At 53.2% G+C, this 24,910-nt stretch overlaps 10 protein-coding genes and 1 non-coding gene across 11 annotated transcripts; 8 read left to right on the forward strand and 3 right to left on the reverse strand.

Annotated features, from left to right (window-relative positions):
- Positions 1-332: 332 nt before the first annotated feature.
- G6M90_00g010490 (uncharacterized protein) lies at positions 333-1,828 on the reverse strand (the record flags this gene model as incomplete). Its single annotated transcript, XM_014693983.1, has 4 exons — positions 333-523; positions 627-855; positions 932-1,662; positions 1,738-1,828. The coding sequence occupies 4 exons, from the start codon at positions 1,826-1,828 to the stop codon at positions 333-335; spliced, it is 1,242 nt and encodes a 413-aa protein (XP_014549469.1).
- Positions 1,829-2,664: 836 nt separating this feature from the next.
- On the reverse strand, positions 2,665-5,078 carry G6M90_00g010500 (uncharacterized protein; the record flags this gene model as incomplete). The annotated part of the gene is made up of 2 exons (XM_014693982.1): positions 2,665-4,729; positions 4,789-5,078. The coding sequence occupies 2 exons, from the start codon at positions 5,076-5,078 to the stop codon at positions 2,665-2,667; spliced, it is 2,355 nt and encodes a 784-aa protein (XP_014549468.1).
- A 1,179-nt stretch (positions 5,079-6,257) lies between these two features.
- On the forward strand, positions 6,258-7,649 carry G6M90_00g010510 (uncharacterized protein; the record flags this gene model as incomplete). The annotated part of the gene is made up of 1 exon (XM_014693981.1): positions 6,258-7,649. The coding sequence occupies one exon, from the start codon at positions 6,258-6,260 to the stop codon at positions 7,647-7,649; it is 1,392 nt and encodes a 463-aa protein (XP_014549467.1).
- Positions 7,650-8,775: 1,126 nt separating this feature from the next.
- On the forward strand, positions 8,776-10,549 carry GGT (Glutathione hydrolase proenzyme; the record flags this gene model as incomplete). The annotated part of the gene is made up of 2 exons (XM_014693980.1): positions 8,776-9,161; positions 9,232-10,549. The coding sequence occupies 2 exons, from the start codon at positions 8,776-8,778 to the stop codon at positions 10,547-10,549; spliced, it is 1,704 nt and encodes a 567-aa protein (XP_014549466.1).
- Positions 10,550-11,892: 1,343 nt separating this feature from the next.
- On the forward strand, positions 11,893-12,165 carry BGLR (Beta-glucuronidase; the record flags this gene model as incomplete). The annotated part of the gene is made up of 1 exon (XM_014693979.2): positions 11,893-12,165. One exon carries the CDS (start codon positions 11,893-11,895, stop codon positions 12,163-12,165), a length of 273 nt encoding a protein of 90 aa, XP_014549465.2.
- A 294-nt stretch (positions 12,166-12,459) lies between these two features.
- On the forward strand, positions 12,460-12,566 carry G6M90_tRNA00000005. Its single transcript has one exon. It is a non-coding gene; the product is annotated as a tRNA-Ala (tRNA).
- A 404-nt stretch (positions 12,567-12,970) lies between these two features.
- BGLR (Beta-glucuronidase) lies at positions 12,971-13,420 on the forward strand (the record flags this gene model as incomplete). The annotated part of the gene is made up of 1 exon (XM_066129690.1): positions 12,971-13,420. The coding sequence occupies one exon, from the start codon at positions 12,971-12,973 to the stop codon at positions 13,418-13,420; it is 450 nt and encodes a 149-aa protein (XP_065986080.1).
- Positions 13,421-14,105: 685 nt separating this feature from the next.
- On the forward strand, positions 14,106-15,728 carry prlG_0 (MFS transporter prlG; the record flags this gene model as incomplete). The annotated part of the gene is made up of 1 exon (XM_014693978.1): positions 14,106-15,728. The coding sequence occupies one exon, from the start codon at positions 14,106-14,108 to the stop codon at positions 15,726-15,728; it is 1,623 nt and encodes a 540-aa protein (XP_014549464.1).
- A 768-nt stretch (positions 15,729-16,496) lies between these two features.
- On the forward strand, positions 16,497-20,601 carry SPF1 (Manganese-transporting ATPase 1; the record flags this gene model as incomplete). The annotated part of the gene is made up of 3 exons (XM_014693977.1): positions 16,497-16,853; positions 16,942-19,991; positions 20,064-20,601. The coding sequence occupies 3 exons, from the start codon at positions 16,497-16,499 to the stop codon at positions 20,599-20,601; spliced, it is 3,945 nt and encodes a 1,314-aa protein (XP_014549463.1).
- Positions 20,602-21,168: 567 nt separating this feature from the next.
- On the reverse strand, positions 21,169-22,392 carry MDH1_0 (Malate dehydrogenase; the record flags this gene model as incomplete). Its single annotated transcript, XM_014693976.1, has 3 exons — positions 21,169-22,007; positions 22,150-22,267; positions 22,342-22,392. The coding sequence occupies 3 exons, from the start codon at positions 22,390-22,392 to the stop codon at positions 21,169-21,171; spliced, it is 1,008 nt and encodes a 335-aa protein (XP_014549462.1).
- Positions 22,393-23,318: 926 nt separating this feature from the next.
- Positions 23,319-24,908, forward strand: G6M90_00g010580 (uncharacterized protein; the record flags this gene model as incomplete). The annotated part of the gene is made up of 1 exon (XM_014693975.1): positions 23,319-24,908. The coding sequence occupies one exon, from the start codon at positions 23,319-23,321 to the stop codon at positions 24,906-24,908; it is 1,590 nt and encodes a 529-aa protein (XP_014549461.1).
- Between the last annotated feature and the right edge of the window lie 2 nt (positions 24,909-24,910).

Here is a 24,910-nt window from a genome sequence, read left to right on the forward strand (position 1 = left end):
TGCGCTGCACCTGTCAACAGGGTATCCGATGGGTCACATTCGCTGATTGCCAAAGAGCTGACGCTATTGGTGGACTATCTAGACGGCACGTAGTGATTGGCGGACAATTTTAAGGACCAGTTGACGGGACTGGGGTCTGCTCAGGGGATATTTCTGCGAAACGGATCGAAATTCTCTTAAACTGCAATTATTTGCTCGCGAACAGAACAAAGCTCCAGCAAGACACTGACAAGGTTCCCCGCAAACTCCCAGGCTGTAACAAAAGCGAATACACCCAAAAAATCAACCGCATGACAGGCAGGCACTCGTACCAGACACCTTCGAGACCCTGATCACTCTGCGGCCACAGGACAGGCTCCCAGATCCCTCTTCACCCGTTCAGCTTCGACGGATATGTCGAACTGAAACACATCCATAGGAAGACCCAATGTTGTACACGCATTGGGCACATCTACAATTCCAGCAATGGAGCCCTTGATGGGCGCACACGACAGAAGCAGATATGCCTGTTCCCCGGAATAGCCTGCGACGCCACAAGAGCATGGCACGATTAGCGTCTCGTCTCCCCAAGACGAGGACACCTTGTCCCCGTCTTTTCAATACCGGGTAGCGTTGTCTCGACTTACCAAATTGCTTGAGATACTCGATGGCCCGGAGGCACGCCTGGCGATACGCAACAGTGGCGTCGAGAAAGTGCTGCTTGCCCGCCTCGTCCACCGAGAAGCCCTCGAAAGTCAGGTACCGCGACGGTCCAAAGAGCTGCTGCACATCGCCTGGTCTGAAAACGGGGCTGGCTATCGCGCGCTCCTTCATGCCGTTCTTGATGAGGTCAAACCTGATGGTGATGACGCCCGCCTAGTACAAGTGCAGTGTCAGACGACGGTGAGAGCGACGAAAAGGGGGGGGGGGGGGCAGGAACACAGATGATTACCATTTCAATGGCGCCGCAGAAGCTAATCTCGCCGTCTCCCTGGCTGAAATGGAGGTCGCCAACGGAAAACTTGGCGCCGGGCACGTGGACGGGGAGGTAGGTCGTAGATCCTCGAGAGATGTTGTTAATGTCCACGTTGCCGCCGTGCTCCGGCCGGCCGGGAATCGTCCGCGCGCCCTCGCGGGCAATCCTGGCCCTGAGGTCCCCGTCGGCCTGGCCCGCGTGGGCATTCGCCTCGTTGGGAGGCTGGGCGACAATCTGGCCCGGCATGGACTGGGCGCAGGCCGAGATCAGCTCGGCCTCGCGGCGGTTCCATTGGGCCAGCACGTCTGCGGACGGCGCGCAGCCAAGGATGCCCGGGTGAATCAGGCCGGCGAAGCGCACGCCCGGGATGTGGCGGCTGGAGCAGTATATCCCGTCAAAGTCCCAGATGGCCTTGGCCGCGCGCGGGTAGTGTCTGTCGAGGAAGCCGCCGCCGTTGTTGCGGTCAAAGACGCCGGTGAAGCCCCAGGGAGCGTGGTCGAACGGCTGGATGTCGGTGATGTTGACGACGAGGAGGTCGCCCGGCTCGGCGCCTTGGATGTCAAAGGGCCCCGTCAGGTAGTGGATTTTGGTGAGATCGACGTCGCGGACGTCGTCTGCGCTGTCATTGTTCCCGATCTGCCCTCCCGTCCAGTCCAGACATTCAATCTTGACCGTCTCACCCCGCTTGATGGTGCCAATCGAGGGAACTGTTTGTGAAGCGTTTGTGTTAAATCTGGATATCCGAGGGGCCACGTAGTCTCCGATTCACTGTTTGAACCTACTGTCTGGGTGCCAGCGGTTGTGTAAGCCGGGCTGTTCTGCGGCCGGGACATCAAAGGACACCGTCTGTGCGGTACGGATCTTGCCAGGCATGGCAGAGGATAGTATCGATTAATCAATTCGGACAGATAAAAAAGCTCACAAATAATCTCTTTGTGTACAAGAGACCAGGCGATGAGTCGAGAGTGGAAAGATGGCGAGCGACGCGGAACGCCTTGCCCGTCATATATTGATTTGATCCATTGGAAACCAACTCGCGGGGTTCCCAACTTTCAAGCCTCCTTCCACCCTCCAGTCCTTTACTAGCACTGTCAATCCTTTTACCCCGCAAAATAAGCGGCAGTTATTCCGTTCGCCCCCCCAAGCCGATCTGCTGGTTTGGGCTGTTATCTGTGCTCACCGTGGCCGCCATGGCCTCATTGGGCGTCTCAAGGCTGAGTGTGTCGAGGTTGTGTGTCGGTGATTCCAAGAACACTACGTGTCTGGCCCACCAAGCCGACCGAGTAGCAACGGTCGGTCGAGCGGCATAAAGGCAGACGCGACCGTGATAACACGGCCGGAGTGTGCTTATCGGAATCCATCTGATTCAAGTGGGCTTTTGCATGGGGTCCATGACTCCATGTCGTTCAGATAAGGACGCTTCAGTGTTTCAGAGGATCAGACGAGTTGGTTATCTGTGGCACGACAGCTCTTCAACGATGGATCCGATACTACATACACAAGAGCCCCGCGTATAAAAGGAACTCCTGTGGCCTTTATTTGACACAACTTGACTGGATCTATAACAATCTATAACGGGAGCTATTCTATGGAAAGCGTGGTAACGAGTGCGTCCATGTCTGTAAACACCAGACCTCTTCCACATGCAGCAGATATAAGCAACGGCGATCCCATCATGCCAACACTCCAGATGCTCTCACAGACAACCATCAAGACCCGAAAATCGCCTTGTTAAGGCAAAGCACAACCCCAGGGCCCGAGGTTGGTTTCGTGACGCAATCAAGCACAGCTCCGCTCTTAAACGGCCCCAAGGCATCGATACACTGCGGCAGTTGCGTCGTCAATCGCTCACCGCCCACAGTAATGAGATTAAAGCAGGCCTCTGGCAGAGTTGGGATGCATACGTCTTTGAGCGCATCGCGGAGACATGCAACGACGCCACCTCCCAGTGTAGTCTGCACGATTGCGGCAGGGTTAAGACACTTGGCGGCAACACCACCGCCATATGAACCAATGGCTTTGGCGCAGCCCTCTAGCTTGGACAGGCTTATGTCGAGTCCGTTCAGGCCGCCGAGAAGATTGCAATCGGGAGGCAAGGCCGATACACACGCCGGGCCAGCGGGTGCGCAGGTCGACAAACCCAACCCGGTGGTGCCGCGCAAGCAGGCAACAATGTCATCGCCGTTGAAGAAACCGCCGGCGAAGAAGCCCCCCTTCAAGCATTCGTATGTTTTTCCAACCGCGAATGGTCCCAGCTGAACGGTGCAAGCGGCTACGTTGTTGGCCAAGCTCACGCCATGTTGGCCCGCGAGGCCTGTACAAGCATCGGGCAACTGAGGAAGACACATCTCTCCTATTTTATCTTGCAGGCAGTTCACGACCTTCTTCCATGGAGAAAGCAGGTCAAGTGGCCCCAACACAAAACACTGAGACACGTCTTTTGCAAAGGCTCCGAGTGCCGAGGTGCATCCCGCGGCATCTTGAAGAATGTTGAGATTGATGCTGCCCAGATTGGCCAGATCTTTACAGGGACGAGGAAGTCCTGTAGCACAGACCTTGGTCGGTGCAGCTGGTGAACAGGTAGAAGAGGTGGGAGAGGTGGAAGAGTTAGAAGAGGTAGAAGAAGTAGAGGTAGTAGAGGTGGCAGGATTAGAAGAGCTGGCAGGATTAGAAGAGCTGGCAGAGGGAGAAGAGCTAATAGACGTAGAAGAGCCAGCAGAAGCAGAAGAGGTCAAAGAGGTAGTAGAGGTAGTAGAGGTAGTAGAGGTGGAAGAGCTAGTAGCGGGAGAAGAAGGAGAAGAGCCGGCAGAGGGAGAAGAAGTAGAAGAGCTAGCAGAAGTAGAAGAGCTGGCAGGAGTAGAAGAGGTCGAAGAGGTAGAAGAGCTAGCATCAGCAGAAGAGGTCGAAGAGGCCTTGGTAATGGTGGTCTCCGTGGCTGACGACGTGACATCAGTCATGGGCGATGAAAGGGAGGCCGACAATGACTCAGATGGACTTATTTCGGCACTGCTAGATATCGCCGCCTCAGAGGTCTGCGAGGTTCCTGTCTGCGAGGTTCCTGTCTGCGAGGTTCCTGCCTGCGAGGTTCCTGTCGGAGATGCTTCCATATTTGAGCTCATCGACTGGGCAACCTCACTCCGGGAGGTCTCTGTCCGAGTGGTGTCTGCCGACGTCTCCGTCTGTGTGTTTATTGACTGGGAAGTTGCCGTCCGTGAGCTTCCCGACGAAAGGATTCCTGTCCGTGAGGTTTCCGTCGGCAATGTCCCCATCTGAGAACTTGATTCTGCGGAGCTTTCCGACGGAGAGCTTGTTGTCTGGGAGCCTTCTACTGCTGAGCTCTCTCCCGGGGACGCAGCAGACCGGGAACTTGTAGGCTCGGAACTGGCAGTGCCGGAGGAGCTATTCGCAGTAGAGGAAGCAAAGGCAGGGCTCCATGTATAGTTTCCAGAAGATGATGCTTCCGGCATGAGTGACACTGGGCTGCTATAAGGACCGGAGGCAGAATTACTTGTCAGAGATATGGATGGCTTGCTGTTTGAGCTTCCAGGCCTGCTACTGGCACTCGATTCGTCAGTATGGGAGGCAGCATGGCTGGTCTTGCTGTAGCCAGATCCGCTCGCTCCAGAGCCAGTTGGCCTGCTATTGCTGTTTCCAATATCACTCATCTGCGAGCTCTGCCCAGGAGTGCTGGCGGATTCTGCCTGCGTAGTCACTGTATTTGGTGGAGGAAGCTTCCCTGTCTCAGTGGGCTTTGCTGGTGTGCCATTCTCTAGACTGGTATGTTGTGTTAGTCCAGAATGCGTAGCGTCCATCCGATATGAATCACTTCGTACCTTGTCATGGCAGGGCTGCCAGTATTGGTGATTGTAACGATTGTGGAAATATCCGTCGGAGCGTTTGTACAAGGGATGGTATTGGCATGATCAATCACCAAGTCCATATCATATGGACAGTGTGTCGAGACAAGAACAGGAGTTATGGTCAAGATCTGGGTGTGTTGCGTCTCCAAGGTACGTACACCATCTGGACAAGAGTCCATGTCGGGCACAGGACCGGCTCCGGCAGTACCATAATGCCAGGCAAGAACTGCTGCCGCAAAAAGACGGTAGGATATCATTGTCATGGCTGAGGTGTGCTGGTTATCAAGGCCAATCGACGGCTAGTCCACAAACTCCCGCAGCGTGATCAAACGAAAGACATTCAACAAATTTGTATGAAGGAATATCTCTGCCTTTCTCATAATCTTCACCAGAGTATGGAATCTATCCTGTTTATATAATTGGCGTGTTGATTTGCGAAAATCGCGACGCGCTGAAGTATCCGTAGTCCAGCCCGATACCCTCAGATCCCAAGACTCAATGGTGCCGAATAGACAATCGTACGTTATTCCCGTACGTGCATTTACAAAACGAGAAAAATTCGACCGGAATTGGAGAATCAATATTCATTTTCTGGTTCCTCTGGACCAATGCTCACCTTGGACATGCCAATAGTCCACGGTTGTCACCATCCATGATCCACCCCCTTCCCTATGCGTCTTCATCAACAACAAAAGAGCAACAAAGCTAGTATTTGTAGAGTAAGTCAATTCTCAACAAGATGTCACCATCTCAGAAAGTTCCCAGGGTGAAGTTGGTCAGCAAGCACAGAGCTCAAGACGGATCCGTCACTGCGAGCCAGCCCGCGAGTCATAATGTTGACAAAGACTCCATGGTATGGACTCCCAGGGGTCCAAGGGCATTACCTGGGAAAAAAAATTGGATCTTGACATAAGGCGATGACGGTTTGTGGACTCGCGCTGTTGCCCTACTCAGACATCGATACTTGACTAAAATAGATGCTCGATGTACTTCTAAGTGACGTTGCCTCGGGGTCTCTTTTAGGACACTCGACTCTAATTGTATAAGTGATTCCCGAGTCAAAACCGAATTACGGCAATGACTCTTTGCTCTGATTGTGAATTATGAATTCAGGAACAGGTAACTCGCACGGTCTAGACCGATCCTTGGCAGGGCGGCTATTGCCCCGGAATGATACGAGACGGTGGCACGGATGCCATCTCTTCTTGCGTTTATCTCTTTCCGGCGAATCAATATTCATCAACTTGGGAAAATGCTTGCGCGACTAGCCACATCCTCTGGTCTCTAGAAAGATGAGTAGTATAAAGGAACCTGAATAACCCCCATCATCACTAGGAGAAACCCGTGTCTAACTTCATGGCTCCGTGTCAGCATTCTCTTCATCCTGTTCCACAGTTCACCAGGTGGTTCTGTTAGCTTCTTTATCTTTGTTGCCTACTACCATGCGTTGCGGAACTGGCATTGTGGCAGCCCTGCCGCTCTTTTTGAGCGCTGCCGTCTTGGCTGGCTCACCGGATGAGGGCTGCTCTTCAACAATCACCAAGACTCTTGCTGAGACGACATCAATAATCATGGCCCCTACGAGTACTTGTAACCAAATAGGTACTGCCAAACCAACTGAGAGCCTGGGAAGCCAGGGAAATCATGGTCATGGTAATAATCAGGACAAAGTGCCCGCTTCTTCGGGATCCGGTGGCCATGACGGTGGTAACGGAAATGGTAACCAGAACGGCAATGGTTCTGGAAACGGCCAAAATAGCTCTGGAAATACCCCTATCAGTGGTCCGGATTCCAACTTGGGATCCAGCAATGAGTTGGACAACGGTTCTGGCTCTGGCTCAAACGGTGAAGCTGGAAGCAACTTAGGTTCCAACTCTGGCCCTGGTAACGGTGTCAGTAGTAGCACTGGCTCCCTCCCAGATGAGGCTTCTTCACCTACTCATGGCCCGGGAAACAGCAATCGCCCTGAATCCGGCGCTGAAAATGAATCTGGTTGCGACTTGGGTCCCAGCCCAGGTAATAGTGATGGAGTCAGCAGCGGCACCGGCTCTGAGCCAGACGATGGCTCTGCACCTGGTAATGACTCTGGATCTGGCGATATGGAAAACGAATCTGGCAGCAGTTTGGGTTCGAATTCGAATTCGAACTCAGCTCCTGGTAGTGGCATTGGCTCTGGCAGCGGGCCCAAACCTAGCTACGAATCTGCCACTGGTAATGGACATGATAGTGTTTCGGGTTCCGACTCGGGTACCGGCAACGGAATCTACAACAGTCCAGGTTATGAATCTGCAAAGGACTTCCAGCCCGGCTCTGGCTCTGGCTCTGATTCTGATTCTGATTCTGATAACCGTGGTGGGAATAGTAGTTCTGGCAGCGAATCTAAAAATGGAGCCAGCATTCAACCCGACAATCCAGGATCTCATGACTCGGGTACCGTGAACTACAAGGATAATAAAAGTGGCAAAGGCAATGGATCTGGAAATCCCACGGGAACCGACGCAGCAAACGGCAGTGGAAACGGCTCCGGAGACGATGGATTCGGGAGCGGCTCAGGTGAAAATGGAAGCGGCAGTGGAAAGGGAAATAATGCAGGACACAGCCATACCGATGGAAGTAGCAGCATCGAGTCCGGACATGGATCTGGTGGTCCGTCGGGGGGTGTTTCTGGTTCAGACTCGGGCTCAGGTTCCTCTGCTCATGGCTCTGGCTCAACGTACGGAAATGCATCAACTGCGACTCCTCCGGTAGTCACGGCTGGAGCGTCACCGAGCAGGTCAAGCGCCAGATTTGCGTCATCCTTGGTTGGCCTGGCTGGTTTCCTCTGTCTTTTCTAAATGCGTGGAATGGTCACTTGGAATGGCTGTTCACTCGTAAACGGGTGGCAATACGTACTTTGCTAATACATGTCTGTGAGAGACTTTGAGCCTCATGCCGTTCGTTTCTCTGCGGTACACTTTCTAAACAGAAAAATGTCCTTGCATTCCTCTTTTCTCAGAGCCACGGCGTAAATGCGAAACCGGAGGTTGGTAGCCGCCCAGACTCTTGGTAACTCGATCGTTCTGGGACTTGGTCACGCCAGAATTTGTGAATTTGATCAATATCTTGGCGGAACAGAGTGCTTGGTCCGAGGACGGAATGCTCCTTCAGCATGGTCATGGTCAAGTTGAAGCCAGTTGCCAAGATCCCTGTTCGCCCAAGCCTCCCTATTCGGCTGCTGTGAATTCCTCGGAGCTGATCCACTCGCCAGCATCTCATGAATTTAATATGTAGTAAATGAAGCGTTCGAGTCATGAACTGCGATGACCAGGACCAGGCGAGTTCGTGGGTAGAGTGTGGACTGAATGACCGATCGACTGACCCTTGGGCCGAGAGGTGAGAACCGGCCTTGACGTCCTATCTTTGTTGATACATGTATGAACTAGTCCACTTCACTTCGAATAGCATTATCTATTGACTAGTCCGCATATGTTCTGAACCGCTGCGTCTTGCCCGACCGATTGACTTCATACTTGAGCGGCCCAAGTCCCCGGCCAACAATGGCCCGGTTGTTCAGCACCCTGCCGAGCTGGCCACTCCGACTTGCGCCATTTGATATCATTTCAGGGTTGCCATTACGTCAGAGACGGTCTGGTGTGCAAAAGACAGACGCTCTGGTTATCTTTCCCCGCACACTTGAGATTGGCCCCCGGTTGCTCGAGTCAATTCCCGTGCAGACTTGCCAAATAAGGCAATTACAGTCTGACAATGGACCGGGGGGTTCAGTCGGGGTTTGCAGATTGCTGCTTCCCTGTCGTCGTATTGGCCCGGTGAAGAATGCATTGTGGTAGTACAAGCATTGGAATGGACGGATAAAACCCGAATCCTCTCTCGACTCGTGCGTCCCATTGCCTCTGATGAGACGTTGATGCCGCTTTCACGACGAGAAGAAGAATCATCAGCACAATTATCCAGACCCTCGGAATGTTTCTACATCACGCCAAGTTCGCCCTGCGACTGCTTCTCGCAACCGCTGCTCTCGCCCCGGCGGTCAATGGCCAGACGCAATGCCGCAGTCGTGACGGTCCCAAGCTGGGGGCCGTCGCGTCAGAAAACAGCATATGCAGCAGAATAGGAACGCGCCTGCTGGAAGACGGCGGCAATGCCGTCGACGCTCTCGTCGGCACCGTGTTTTGTGTAGGCGTCACGAGCATGTATCACAGCGGAATCGGCGGCGGCGGCTTTCTCTTGCTGAGATCGCCAAACGGCACCTACGAATTTGTCGACTTCCGGGAAACGGCGCCCGCGGCCGCCTTTGAAGACATGTACAAGGGAAACGTCAACGCAAGTATGTACGGCGGCTTGGCCAGGTACGTTGGCCTTGGGCGGCCCTGTCCCCGAGGCAAGGCAGGAGTTTGGTTTGTCTAACATTGCCTTCAGCGGAGTGCCTGGCGAGTTGAGAGGCTTGGAATACATCCACAGGAAATACGGCGCTCTGAAATGGGCTGATGTCGTGGCACCTTCGATCAAGCTCGCGCGTTTCGGGTTCCCCGTGACTGAGGACCTGGTCCGGTACATGGACTCGACGTCTCCAAACGCATTCCTCACCCAAGACCCGTCTTGGGCCATGGATTTCGCCCCCCGGGGATTTCGTGTGCGCTTGGGCGAAACCATGACGCGAAAGCGGTATGCAAACACACTCGAGACCATTGCCAGCGAGGGCGCCGATGCCTTCTACACGGGTGCCATCGCAGACGCGACGATTCGGGCTCTCACGGCCGCCAACGGAACCATGACCCTGGAGGACCTCGGGAATTATACCGTTGCCCTTCGGGAACCGGTCCAACTACAATATCGTGGATACAAACTCACCAGCACAAACGCTCCCTCGAGTGGCGTCGTCGCTCTCAGCGCCTTGAACATCTTGAGCGGATATGACGCCTTTTTAGATCCAAGCCGATCGAATCTGTCCACACACCTCATGGATGAAGCCATGAAATTCGCGTATGGCCAGCGTACCAAACTCGGCGATCCGTCCTTTGTTGCAGGCCTGGACAAGTACACCAAGGACATGATTTCTCCCCAGGCAGGCGCCGAGGTTCGCTCCAAGATAACCGACCAAAAGACTTTTGACGTGTCGTACTACGACCCGGAAGGCCTCGAGTCTCTAGAAACACCGGGAACATCGCACATTGTCGCCGCAGACGCCGCGGGCATGTCCGTGTCCATGACCACAACCGTCAACCTCCTCTTCGGGTCGGGCCTCATGGTCCCCGAAACCGGCGTCATCATGAACAATGAAATGAACGACTTTAGCATCCCCGGGGAAAGCAACGCCTTCGGATACATCCCCAGCGCGGCCAACTTTGCCCGGCCGGGAAAGCGCCCGCTGTCGTCCATTTCCCCCATCATTGCCGAGACGGCAGACGGCAAGCTGTATTTCTCTATTGGTTCCGCGGGGGGGAGTCGTATTATTACGGCGAATATCCAGAACGCGATCCACCTGCTGGACGGCAACATGACGGTCGAAGAGGCCTTGGGGCAGCCGAGACTCCATGATCAGCTTGTCCCGAGCCGAGTGAGTTTCGAGTACACGTACAACAACCGGACGGTGGCGTATATGAAGTCTCTGGGGTACAATGCCACGTGGGTTGCTCCGGGACAGAGCACGGCACAGGGATTGCGGCTATTGCCCAATGGAACATTTGAGGCGGCTGGGGAGCCGAGACAGAAGAACTCTGGGGGTTTCGCCGTATAGAACGCCACATCTTCCGATGAGGGTGTGACTCAACTTATATATAGCGTCGTCAAGTAAATAGGAGTCAGTACATAGTAATAGCCATATCTCGTCTACCGACACCAAGGGCTAACTCGTCCAGCTGAATCCGTTGCAAGGTCCAAAGCAGAGACCGGTGTTGATGCTGGTTTGGGCAACGCGTCGATCATCACCAAGCTTCGCATCCCAAATATCCCGACGGGAAAATCTCCCTGCAGAGTTCGTAGGCAGCCTAGCAACGTTGTGGGACAACACGGCTAACGTTTCCGGGTCTGTTAAAAAAGGGCGTCTCAACTTCTCGGGTGAGATTTGCAACGTAGTATCCTATGCATGTGCGGAGAAAGCTTACCCCTCGCGGCCGGTGGTTTTCGCATCAACTGGATTTATCAAGCCTGATAGGGACAACTCGGTTGCTGGCCCGCTATCCGTCGGCCTGTATTGGTTTGATGAGTGAGATGATTGATCAAATCCTGGTGCGGGCGTTTAAAGTATAAAGGCCCCAAACTTTGGAGTTTACCTTGGACCAGACGAATCACTGATTACAGCAGCGTCGATCGGCAGGGCTTCAATTGCCGACTCGTGTGTCCTCTCCGTTTTATGAAATCCTACCGGTACGCCTCACACACCGTGGACAGGGTGGTGAACCGTCGGCATGGACCATCACCAAACCGTGCCTCAAATACTCATCGCTACCACTGCCTAGCTTCTAGTCTCATTCGTCATTATTAGGAGAGTCGACCAAGCGCTGCTGCTGTTGGTACCTGTGCTCAAGATGCACGCCAACATGTTCAATCTTTGGTCGGCCGGGCTTGTTGCGGTCCTAGCCGCGAAAGAATCCCAAGCGGCTGTACAACATAAACGCCCGAGCAGATGACGATTCCGGCCCGTCAGAGTCATTTGTCAGCTTTTCTATAGAATTGTCCTCGTTTGTAGACTATGCCGGTACGTATCGAGGTCCGAGGCTGCAGCCCCGATTGGCAAACCCTTGGGGAACTTGAGCACACCAAACGCCTTTTCCTACAATTTACTCAGTAATCTCGGCAATCTGATGGGCAGCAAGCCCTACGTGCGAGTTGGGGGCAATAGACAAGACTATGTATTGTACAATGCGTCTCTCAAAGCAGCCATCAACGGAACACATGATCCAAACAAGTCCAAGGACTACCCCACAACCATATACATCAGGGACTCGTTTTTCGAGTCATATAATACATGGCCAGGCGTCAAGTTTTCCCACGGGTTCAACCTCGCAAAGGGGGCTGTTGGTGCAGCAGCCTGGGAGACACTCGAGCGCACAGCAGCATTGGCTTGCAAAGCCTTGAGCAATGACAATCTCGACGCGTGGGAGTATGAACCCGACTTCTGCTCAGGGACCTACCCGTCCCAGGGGTTGGAGTGCCAGGGACTTTGCTGATGAGTGGCTCGACGGGACGCGTGGGATCATCAAGCAGATGCGAAAGCATTGCCCGGAACTTGCGGATTTCGGGTTCATGGCACCGTCATACGACGATCGTGTGAGTAACCTGAATGCCACCCAGGTTTGGGGCTATGGACTCGACAAGTATGGCAGCGTCAAGTGGTATTCTGTTCACAAGTAAGTGGTGCAACAGCATCATCGGTGGTCAACGCATCCAGGAAGCTGACGGGACATCGTCTAGCTACATTGATGGAGCGACTTCCCCTGGTGTGACTTTGCAAGGGACATTGATGAATCACAGCCGCATCATTCGAGATGTAGATGAGCAGGTTGCGGAATACAAGCGAATTATGTCTGGTCCACTAACAAGGGTTAACCGTGCCACGCCCCACTTTTTCGGGGAAACCAACTCGCTATACTTCCAGATGGTACTTAAGATAGTTTTAACCAACTTCCTCCAACAAAGACCAACAAAGGCTGGGTAGCTCAATGGTAGAGCGTCTGACTTCGCAGCGAACCAGTATCATTATAGTATCATTAGCCCGGAGTCAGAAGGTGTAGGTTCGAATCCTGCCCCGGCTAAATCTTTTTGTCTGGCGTTTAATATTGGAGGTCCTGCCTCCTATGTCCTGTATTTTTGACATGTCTGCCTGTCTGTCTGCTCCGGACTGTCCAACTCGTTTGGCGCAGCTCTATGGGGCGTCGACTTTAATCTGTATTCCGCGTCTGCTGGATTTAAACGCGTGTATATACACCAGGGCATAGGCTATCGCGTGAGTACCTTTTTTCTCTTGTTCCCGACGACGCAAAACTTGCTCTACCACAGAGCGCTGAATCACACTCGCCATCAACAGTGCCAAGCGTTCCAGCCAATTGACACCAACAAGACGTCAAAGGGCACCAAGGCACCTTAATACGGTAGCATCGGTGTGGTAGCTGCCCTTGGGGATCTTATAACGTCCTCTGTCAGCGTTTCTTCCAGACCGATGCCATCTGACCAGGAAGCAGCGTACGCAATTTTCGAACGCGGAAACCTCAAGCGTCTCATGGTCATCAACATGCACGGATACAACACGACCAAAGACGGGGCCGGCACGGAGCCACTGCCGAACCCTCCAGGAAGAATGAGCCGGGGTTTTTCGTTTGCGGCGCGAAACCTGGCGCGGGATGTGTCGATTCGTGAACAGCGACACATGGCAAACGGCAGTGATGCTATTACCGGAGTGACGTTTGATGGGTGGAGTTATAACTGGGAGTTGGACAATGGGAAACCTGTTAGACTAGACAACGTTACGACCGGGGAGACGGTGAGATCGAAACAAGGAGTCATTACAGTCATGGTCCCTGATAAGATGGTGGTGGTGGTGGTAGTGGTGGTAGTGGTGGTTGAAAAGACTCTGGATGAGGACGGAGCTTTGGAATCTAGATCAAGTTAAATAATTCCAGTACTTGACTTTGAAGTGAAAAGACTATACTCCTTGTAAGCTTACTGTAAGACTAAGCAGAATACCGGTGGGCACGATGGGCACTGGAACAAACGTAGCACGTTTAATAAACATGTCGTCCGTGGTTCCACATTGTAACGCGGCAGGCAACTCTCCCAGCAACCGGGAAACCCAGGCAGACACAAAGGCGAGAAACGGGTAACAGGGACAATCATGATTGGAAGCAATTGCCGCTGCAGGTCATAGTGCCTCTTTACCAGCGACATCGCAACACAGTCATCGCTAAGCAAGGCGTAAGACGTTGGCTGTCCCTAGCCACGATTGGTTGCTTCAACTGGTCGACTACCTGGGTGACCAACCAACTATGCCCAGCGGCGACCCGGATTTCTCCGCCGCCTCACCCTACCCACGGTTGCGTGCCAATTGACAGCAGAAAATATGGAAACCTGGGGAACGAACGCCCTCGGGCTGACGTCCGGCCCGCTCCCCTCTGGGAAGCTCGGACGGTCACGGGCCACGCCGACTCTGTGCCGGTGTTGGATGGAATCTCTCCGCCTTTCGTGAGTTGTCTGTTTAAAATCCCGACGACTGCCATGTTCTGCAGAAACTTGGGAGAAGCGAACTGCAATTCGCCGCAACAAAGAAACCGTTGCATCGCTTCTTCCTCCTCTTTACCATGGAGCACCCTCCACCGGCGACGTCGTCATTCGGGCGGCGCCGTGCACAACCGGAAATGACACAGGTGACTTCTCAAACATGGTCGTCCAGCAGCACACGGCAACACCAGGAACAACCACGGCAACCGCAGCCAGAAGACACCGAGGGTGAGGCTGAAGATGAGCCCTACACCAATATCCAGGTCCGCCGGGCCATTCGCACCATGAACGCGGCCTTTGACTGGACCGGCCCGGATGACCCTGACAACCCACGCAACTTCCCACTGTCCATCCGCCTCTTCAGCACCGTCGCCGTCACGGGCCTCGCAACCGTTGCCACCGTCGCCGGATCCATGTATGCGCCGGCCCAAGACGACGTCGCATCCAAATTCAACTGTAGCCGCGAATTGGCCGTTGTCCCGCTGTCCATGTACAATCTCGGCCTGGCATTTGGTCCGCTAATCGGCGCTCCGTTGTCTGAGACATACGGCCGGAAGGCCGTGTTCCTCGTCGCCGGCCCCATCTTTGCTGCCTTCATGGTCGGGTCAGGATTCAGCACGACCTTGACCAGCCTCATCGCCTGCCGCTTCTTTGCAGGCATGTTCTCCTCGTCGCTTATTAACAATGCACCGGCCACGATTCTAGACTCTGCATCTGGAAAGCTGCGAGGCGTAAGTCTGAGTATATACTACACCATGCCGTCCTTTGGAGCTGCATTCGGTCCGTTTGTGGGCGGGTTCATCGTCCAGGCTGGCGGGTGGCAATGGACGCAATGGACGGCTGTGTCCATGGCTGTCGGCTTTTATATCCCCGTGTGTTTTACGCCAGAGACGTACAAGAGGGTGATTTTGAGAAGACGTGCCATCCGCCTTGGGCTGGATACCTCCTCGCAGAGGACGTCGCCTGGTCGAGCTTTCCGGTACTTCGCCACGGTGCTGATCCAGCGGCCGCTGCATATGCTGTTCACGGAACCCATTGTAACGCTGATTAGTCTGTACAACGGCTTCCTGTACGGATTGCTGTACACATTCGTTATTGCTGTGCCGTGGATCTTCCGAGAGTACTACGGATTCAGCAACACGGGTGAATCACTGTCGTACCTGGGTCTGATGGTTGGCACACTTGTTGCTTCGGCACCCCTGGTTCTCATTGATTTAAAATACTACCAGAAGCGCCTGGCTCAGTGGCGAGAGAGTCATCCTCCGAACGACGACGGCGTGGAGGAACCCTTGCCTTCGGAACACCGGCTCATCGGCGCCATGATTGGCAGTCTCCTCTTACCGACTGGCTTGTTCATATCGGCGTGGACGGCTCAGTACAAGGTCCACTGGATAGTGCCCATCATGTTCCAGAGCTGTGTCATGCTGAGCTCCCTGCTGATTTACGCCAGCGCCACCATGTTTATGCTCGATGCCTACGGCCCAATGTACGCGGCGTCGGCTTCTGGTGCCATGATGATGAGTCGGTATCTTCTCAGTACTGCATTTCCATTGTTTGCTTTGCAAATGTACAAGGCCCTCGGCGTGGGGTGGGCAACGAGCTTGCTGGGGTTTATTACCGTAGCCATGGCTCCAATTCCGTGGTGTTTCTGGGTTTTTGGTGAGCGAATTAGAAGACGCAGCAAATATGAGACGAGCATATAGAAAAGGCGTTTCTGCCGACATTTAGCATTCTAGAAGGTCTTGTGTAGTTGCACGATACCCATGATGAAAAGAAAATATCCTGCTCATTGTTGCTTGTGGCGCTTCGCGTTTGAGCCTGGTTGGTGTGAGGTCGAGTTGATATCCGGTCAATATGGGACCGTTGACATCTGGAGTCAAAGGTTAATCGAGTCTGGTGCCGCACAGTGATTGGCTTGCTCGCTGGCCGTCGTTGGCCAACTACGCCGTAGTGGCACCCATGTACGCCCATGCTCAGTGCTGTACACCCGGAGCAATTCACATGTGCACGCTGTACACGCTGGAGTTCCAGGCTGAAAAAGGCCTGGCAGCACCCAGTGCCAGACCAGACATGCCTGGCCGGTCCGGTTCACCAGGCACCAGACCAGTTGACGTCTCTGCCAATCGCCACGCGATGGGGCCCTGCGAAAAGTACCAAGGTACTTGACAGATCGCGACATGACAGTTGGAGCATGGACAATTCCGTACTCCGATTTCCATTCCCTGCGAATCACTTCTTCCATTCTCCTCCCCTCCCCTTCCACGTCGGTCTCGTGGTTATAATTGTGGTAGCGTGGCCTGCTCTCCGTTCTAATTTTGGCTGCTGCTACCTTGTGTTTCTTCTTTCTTTGTTCCTTTCATAATTCGTCATCCCCCGTCTTTGGTCTGATTGGGTCTTGAAATCCTCTCCTTCACCCCTCCTCCCCGGTTCGTCCGAGATTGCGACGCATCGACGTCGTTGATATCTTCATCATGCCGCCGCTGATCGACAGCCCTCAGATCAAGCAGGCCGAGCTGCTGCGCCCGCTGTCCTTTCACTTCCACACCTACGTCTGGCCCTTTGCCATCATCTGGCCCATCTTCTTGCGATACTACCTGACTCCTGATCTGTACGAGGAATACATTGGTGCGCCGGAATGGACTTTCGTTTGGTGTGGCACCATCATCACTCTACAGTCGCTTGTCTGGCTTAGCACCCACTGGAGTGTTTCCTTGGAGGCTCGCTTCAAGGCTACCAGGGTCGACACTGTTGAAGATGCCCAGCTAATCAAGGTTCTGCCCATTGCCAACGCAGGCTCTGGCGAGATTTGCAAACTTGTTCGCGACAAGGTATGTCCACTCTTCTCTTTGCCCGCTTCCTCTCAAGCCTAAGCACGCCAAGGTCCTCTTGGCAACTATCTAACATCTATCATAATAGGTTGGTGGCAAGCTCATTACCTCGTTCTTGTTTCAGAAACGCCGTTTCCTCTACAACACCGAAACCAAGTCCTTCTCGACGCTCCAATATGACATCGACTCCGAGCCCAAGCCAACCATCGGTCACTTCCAGTCCTTCAGAGGTCTTGAGAAGCAGTCTGAACTCACCCGAGTCGAACAGCACTACGGTACCAACACCTTCGACATTCCCGTTCCCACCTTTACCGAGCTTTTCAAGGAGCACGCCGTTGCTCCATTCTTCGTTTTCCAGATCTTCTGCGTCGGTCTTTGGTTGCTCGATGAATATTGGTACTACTCACTCTTCACGCTGTTCATGCTTGTGGCTTTCGAAAGCACCGTCGTTTGGCAGCGTCAGCGCACTCTCAACGAGTTCCGTGGTATGAGCATCAAACCCTATGACATCTGGGTGTTCCGTCTTGGAAAATGGATCGAGATTCAGACAGACGCTCTTTTGCCCGGCGACCTCGTCTCTGTCGACCGAACCAAAGAGGACAGTGGTGTGGCTTGTGACATGCTTTTGGTTGAAGGAACAGCCATCGTTAACGAGGCTATGCTTTCTGGAGAAAGCACCCCTCTCCTCAAGGACTCTATCCAGCTGCGTCCGTCTGACGCTGTGCTGGATCCTGAAGGACTAGACAAGAACGCCTTCCTTTGGGGTGGCACCAAGGTTCTTCAAGTTACTCACGGCAACCCCGAGCAAGAGAAGCCAAAACTATCGTCTCACGTTCCAACTCCTCCTAACAACGGCGCCATGGCTATTATTACCAAGACTGGATTCGAGACCTCTCAGGGCAGTCTTGTTCGCACCATGATTTATTCCACCGAACGCGTTTCGGCCAATAACTTTGAGGCCCTTCTATTCATCTTGTTTCTCTTGATTTTCGCAATCGCCGCCTCTTGGTATGTTTGGGACGAGGGTGTCCGCAAAGACCGCAAACGATCCAAACTTCTGCTCGACTGCATCTTGATTGTCACCAGTGTCGTTCCCCCGGAACTGCCCATGGAGCTCAGTCTTGCGGTCAATACCAGTCTGGCCGCACTTTCCAAGTTGGCTATTTTCTGTACCGAGCCCTTCCGAATTCCGTATGGTGGCCGTATTGACGTTGCTTGCTTCGACAAGACCGGTACCCTCACCGGCGAAGATTTGGTTGTCGAAGGCATTGCTGGACTTGGCCTGGCCGACTCAAATATTGTTGATACAAAGGAAGCCGACGGAGCTCACTCCACCATGGTGCGTGTGACCGAGGCCAGTGTTGAGACTCAGCTCGTCCTCGCCACTGCCCATGCTCTTGTCAAGCTTGACGAGGGCGATATTGTTGGTGATCCCATGGAGAAAGCTACCCTGACGTCCCTTGACTGGGGTCTTGGTCGTAACGACATCTTGGCTAGCAAGAACAAGTATAGTGGTGCCCAGGGAACCGTACAGATCAAGCGTCGCTTCCAGTTCTCCTCGGCTCTCAAACGTCAGAGCTCAGTTGCCATGGTAAATGGGATCTCCCGGACCGGCAAGAAGGTGAAGGGTACTTTCGTTGGTGTCAAGGGTGCTCCCGAGACTATCATGAAAATGCTGGTGAATGTGCCCGCCGACTACGAGGAGACCTACAAGTACTTCACTCGCAAGGGATCTCGCGTTCTGGCCTTGGCCTACAAACAACTCACAGTGGATTCTGAGCTCGGTTCTAGCAAAATCAACGACTTGAAGCGTGAAAAGGTAGAGGCTGATCTTACTTTTGCCGGCTTTTTAGTGTTGCACTGTCCATTAAAGGAGGACGCCAAGGAGGCCGTCCAGATGCTCAATGAGAGTAGCCACCGAGTTGTCATGATCACTGGAGACAACCCCTTGACTGCCGTCCATGTTGCTCGCGAGGTCGAAATTGTTGATCGAGATGTCTTGATTCTGGATGCACCTGAGGACAATGTTGACGGAAAGAAATTGGTCTGGAAGAGCGTTGATGACAAGATAAGCATTCCTGTGGATGCAACCAAGCCCATTGACGCTGAAATTCTCAAGACAAAGGATCTTTGCGTCACCGGATATGCCTTGGCTCAGTTCAAGGACGAAGCCGGCTGGAACTCATTGCTCCGCCATACTTGGGTTTATGCCCGAGTCTCCCCTAAGCAAAAGGAAGACATTCTTCTTGGGCTCAAGGACATGGGTTATTACACTCTCATGGCTGGTGATGGCACGAACGATGTCGGTGCTCTCAAACAGGCACACATTGGCGTTGCCCTCCTCAACGGTACCAAGGAGGACTTGACTCGCATTGCTGAACACTCGAGAAACACCAAAATGAAGGAAGTCTACCAGAAGCAGTGTGATTTAATGAAGCGTTTCAACCAGCCAGCCCCGCCTGTTCCTGTCATGATTGCCCACCTATATCCTCCTGGTCCTAGCAACCCCAACTACATGAAGGCGGCTGAGCGTGAGGCTAAGAACAAGAATATGCCTATCGAAGACTACATCAGGGCACAGGGTCATCCTACCGAAACCATTGTCTCGCCTGGGGCACAAAGCTTGGCCAATGCTCAAGATGCTCGACAGGCCGAAGTTCAGAAGAAGGCCGCTGGATTTGCTGACAAGCTTGCGTCTGGCATGCTTGAAGCGGAGATAGGTGATGACGAACCACCCACTCTTAAGCTTGGTGATGCATCTGTCGCTGCTCCTTTCACTTCTAAGCTCAGAGACGTCATTGCCATTCCCAACATCATCCGCCAAGGCCGGTGCACTCTCGTTGCCACTATTCAGATGTACAAGATTCTTGCCCTCAACTGTCTGATTAGCGCCTACTCCCTCTCCGTCCTGTACCTCGAGGGAATCAAGTTCGGTGATACTCAGTACACAATCAGTGGTATGCTCATGTCTGTCTGCTTCCTCAGCATTTCCCGCGCCAAGGTCGTCGAAGGTCTGAGCAAGGAAAGACCTCAGCCCAACATTTTCAACATTTACATCATTGGTTCTATCCTTGGACAATTCGCCATCCACATCGTAACTCTAATCTATGTTGCCCGACTATGCGAGAAGATTGAGCCGTAAGTTTTCTCACCACCTCCCCCCCCCCACTTTACACTATAACTGTTCAACCATCATTAACAAACATAAAGACGCTCCGGTATTGTCGATCTCGAAGCAGAATTTGAGCCATCCCTTCTCAACTCCGCCATCTACCTCCTCCAACTTATCCAGCAAGTGTCCACCTTTGCAATCAACTACCAAGGCCGCCCCTTCCGAGAATCCCTCTCCGAGAACAAAGCCATGTTCTACGGCATCCTCGGCGTATCAGGTCTGGCCTTCGTCTGCGCCCTGGAACTGATGCCCGAAATCAATGAGCAAATGAAACTCGTCAAGTTTACTGAAGAATTCAAGATCAAAATGGCTGTCGTCATGGCGCTCGATTACGTCGTTTGCTTCGTCATTGAGAAGGGCCTTAAGGCTGGGTTCAGCGACTACCACGCTCGTGATATCGCTGAGCGTCGACCCGAGCAGCTCGAGCGCGAGAATGCCCGTAAGAAGATTGAGGCGGAAAAGAAGGCGGCTGACGAGGAGGCCAAGAGGATGGAGAAGGTGGCTGAGTTCGAGAGACAAGTTGCCGAGAGGAGGAGGAAGTTGGAGGAGTGGAGAGCCGGGCGTCGTGCTCAGTAGCATGGATGATAAAAGTGTTGCTGAATTTAGTGTGTATACTTTGTATTACTGTCATGGGGAGCTCTAGACAGGATTTATACAAGAGAGGCGTATGGATAGACCGGGGAGGGAATGGACTGGACTAGGTGTGCTGTCATGATGTGGAGCAGGGAAATCATGTAACATATTCAAGACACTATAGACTTTGGTAGATGATGATTAATTATTTTATCAAATCACTTTCCCCTACTCTTTTTACGTCCGATTAACATGCCATCTGAACTTCACATTGAGCTTTTGACAGGCAATTTACTATGGTACAAGGACTCAATTAAATATTCTATGGCAGTCGCGAAACATGCAGAAATATTGTCCCATTTTTTTACCAATCCTCGCATCAGACAGACATTAATGGCAAGTCACGCTCTCATGATACCCCCTATTCATCACTTTTGTACATTTGTCACACTTCCCAATCCAGCCCACTAGTCCGTTTTGGCATCAGATGGGAAATTGGCGACTTTCCCGTTACATGTCATCAAGATCCGGCAGAGGTGGAAGAGCAGACATGTAGCTCATGGGCTGCATTTATTTTCCAGGGTTCTGAGCAACGAAAGTGACACCCTTCTCGATGTTCTTCTTGAGGTCGCCCAGGCAAGCTTCGACAAGCTTCTCCTCAGCGGCGTCGATCTCGCCAACGGGCAGGATCTGCTTGACGCCGTCGGGGCCCAGCTCGACCTTGCTGGAGAAGAAGTCAATGCCCTGGTCCTTGTAGAGGGGTGAGTCGACGAAAGTGGGCTCAATGACACCCTTCTCGCCAGCAGAAGCACGGAGGAGAGAGTCGGCCATGCGAGCACCAGCCATGGCCATGGAGAGGGTGGCAGAACCAGCGCCATCCTTGGCCTTGACGACCTCGTCGCCACCGAACTGGACACGCTTGACGAGCTCAGCGTTGGAGCTCAGGTCGGGGTGGTTGCTCTGGCTGAAGAGAGGGACGATAGTGACACCGGAGTGACCGCCAATGACAGTGATGTTCTCGTCCTTGGGGTCAGTTCCCTTGATCTCAGAGACGAAGCGGCTGGCGCGGACAACATCCAGAGTGGTGACACCGAAAAGCGTCTTGGGGTTGTAGACACCGCGGGCCTTGAAGACCTCGGCGCAGATAGGAACGGTCGAGTTGACGGGGTTCGCAATGACGAGGAGCTTGGCATTGGGAGCAGACTCAGCAACAGCCTTGGCGAGATCGCGGACAATGGAGGCGTTGGTGTTGAAGAGATCGTCACGGGTCATGCCGGGCTTACGGGGGACACCAGCGGGGATGAGGACGATGTCGGAGCCCTTGACGCACTCGGCGAGGCCAGCAGCGGTGGGCTCATATCCCTTGACGGTAGACTTGGTGTTGATATGGGAAAGGTCGGCAGCGACACCTGTCGAGCAGTCACGTTAGCTAGGCAAGTCCTCTTCCATAACTGCCGGGAAGAACGGGGATGGGTTGCACAGGGAAATTGACGCATGGAGCTCGCAGTTTGCTTGCGGGCTGCCTCGTTCACGACAAAAGGATCAACATACCGGGTCCGCCGCGGATATCGTACAGGGCAAGCTCAGTAACCTTGGGGTTCTGCTTGAGGAGCAGAGAAAGAGGCTGGCCAATGCCACCGGCAGCACCGAGGACGGCAACCTTGGAGAGCTATTACCGAAATGCATGTTAGCCGACGACGAAGGTTGTCACTGCGGCCGGGCCAATTGGGGGCCAAGACTCACGTTGCGGGCAGAGGCAGAGAAAGCCCTGCGCTGGATTCTGGAAGCCAACATGGTGAATTGAATCAGGTATCGATGAGAGGTTATGTAGATGCAAAAGAAAGGCAATGGGGATGAAAGTGGCCAAGGTGGTTTCCGTTGCGAGGACGACGGGGGGGAAAAATAGGTCGGAGGTGAGGAAAAGTGGCCATCGGAGCCATGGGGACAGGAACAAGGGTGCGCCTGGTCCCAATCGGGTATAGCTCGGGGTTTTTCGGGTGAAAGGCGATCATGTGTCAAGTGGAAAGCTTGTGCGAGGATGAACAAAGTGCAATTGAAGTGCTGGATCCGCGGTTGTATCCGACAAATTAATTCTGAGAGGTTTTAGATGAGGCGATAGGTGACCAGCTGAGAGGATGGTTTGTGGTTGAGCGAGGAAAAGGGGCGTGGATGTACACGTAGGGAGCAACGTTCCGTGCGTGTGACATCACACTGATCTTGATTTTGTGAGCCTGCATAGAATCAGACTAAGTTGCTGGAACTCATCGGTATACATTGAGAACACAGCTTGGAGGTGCATGGAGCGCACTGGTGCCTTACGGTCGTACGTATCAACACTCCAGGCATCAGGAGGTTCTAGCATTCGCTTGTTAAAAGCCCATTCCACCTTCAGGCAAACTTTATTTGCCGTTCTAGAAACTATGGGTTGGATGCTTGAGATTGCAGATAAGAAGCACTCACATGCGTTATGGGAGGAAGTAATAATGAAATATAATTGAGAATGGTGCTGCCATCCCACAGTAGCAATATCAAAGCAATCAAAGAGCCAAATCAAGTCGGTCTGACTCACAGCCCTAGGGTAGGCCACTCATCAATCAAAACGGACATCCGCAATTCCAAGCTGCCTCCTCGATTGAGCTAGCTCACAAACAGATGTTCAAATTGCAACATCGACCTCGACACTCACCAAAACGCAGCGACTATCCAACGACTTTGCTGCAATGTCTCTCTCGCAACTCTCGCAGCTGCTTCCTCTTCCCGAGGAGGAACTTCAGCAGGTCTTGCAATATGCCTCGACGCTTTCCAAGGCAGAGGTGGCCACGCACTTCAACAACTTGCTAGGAGACTCACCCCTTGCCGTAGATTTTATTGCATCATTCAACTCACACCGAAAAGACCCTTCTGGGGCGCGGGCTCCGTCACTAGAAACAGAAAATACAGCTTTAAACTCGGATTCAGCTGATGCTGTGCCCAAGGCAAAGCGTTTCCAAAAGAAGAAGAAGCCTGCGATACACGTACCAGAGGCCAGAAGGGTTGACGGGTATGCCGGACCATCAAGCAAAGCATACAAGAAGGACCTAGACTTTGAATACATACCGCAACGTGCTAGTGCACCGAGCAGCAATCACGCATCTAGATCAGCTACACCACCGGCCCAAGCTCAAGCTAAACAACATGCCTCTTCGGCAGGGTACCTGATATCAGATGGGCCCCCAAAGGTCAAGGCCAAGTCAAACCCGGGATCAAGGACGTCGACACCGAAGCCAGCATCAGGAAACACGACCAAGGTATCAATAGCAGGCGGGACACCAATGGCAGGCCAATCTACTGCCCTTGCGGATCTAGATGCAGCCATTCGAGCTCTGGAAATCACAACTAATCCTACGCTTGAGAATGGAAAACGAAAGGCTTGCAACTGTGTGGCGACTCGACACCCCCTCCAGGGCGCAGCACCAAATTGCTTGTCTTGCGGCAAGGTGATTTGCATGAAGGAGGGATTAGGACCATGCACATTCTGTGGCTCGCCGTTGCTGAGCGCAGACGAGGTTCAGGCGATGGTGAGAGAGCTCAAGGATGAACGTGGAAGGGAAAAGATGGCAGTCAATGCATCGGCTCATAGACGAGCCGAGGTATCGAAAAAACCGGCGCCATTCACACAGACGCGTGACGACTCGGCTTCCGGCGCTGGTAGTTCACTGTCAGAAGCAGCCGTCAAGGCTCGACAACACCGCGACAAGCTACTCAACTTCCAAGCGCAAAATGCCAAACGAACGACGGTTCGGGATGAAGCCGCAGATTTCGACGTCACGGGAGCAATGAATGGCACTGGTAGCATGTGGGCTAGCCCAGAAGAGCGAGCCAAAGAGTTGAAACGCCAACAAAAGTTATTGAGAGAAATGGAATGGAACGCCCAACCCGATTATAACAAACGCCGGCAAGTCATTAGCATTGACCTAGTCGGAGGCAGAGTAGTACGGAAGATGGCTGCGGTTGAGAGACCAGTAACCCCGGATGACGGCGTTGATAGCGAACCCGATGAAGGGGTATTGGGAGAGACATCTGGGAATACCGGGGGACAAAATCGTACAAATGGAGGAGCCTTTAGCGGAAACCCGTTGTTGGGCTCACTTATGAGACCTGTTTTTGAGGTGAAGGGCAAGGACAAGGATTTTGGGGCAGCCAGGAGCCGGGAAGAGCGCAAGAAGGGCTGGCGAAGGGTACAAGACGATCTTGATGACAACGAAGATGTCATTCTAGATGGCGGCGCATATGGTTACAAGGACGGAGGGGACGAGCCAGCTTGTGGTTAGTG

The sequence above is a fragment of the Metarhizium brunneum genome, chromosome 1, assembly GCF_013426205.1.
Source record: "Metarhizium brunneum chromosome 1, complete sequence".
Lineage (NCBI taxonomy): Eukaryota > Fungi > Ascomycota > Sordariomycetes > Hypocreales > Clavicipitaceae > Metarhizium > Metarhizium brunneum.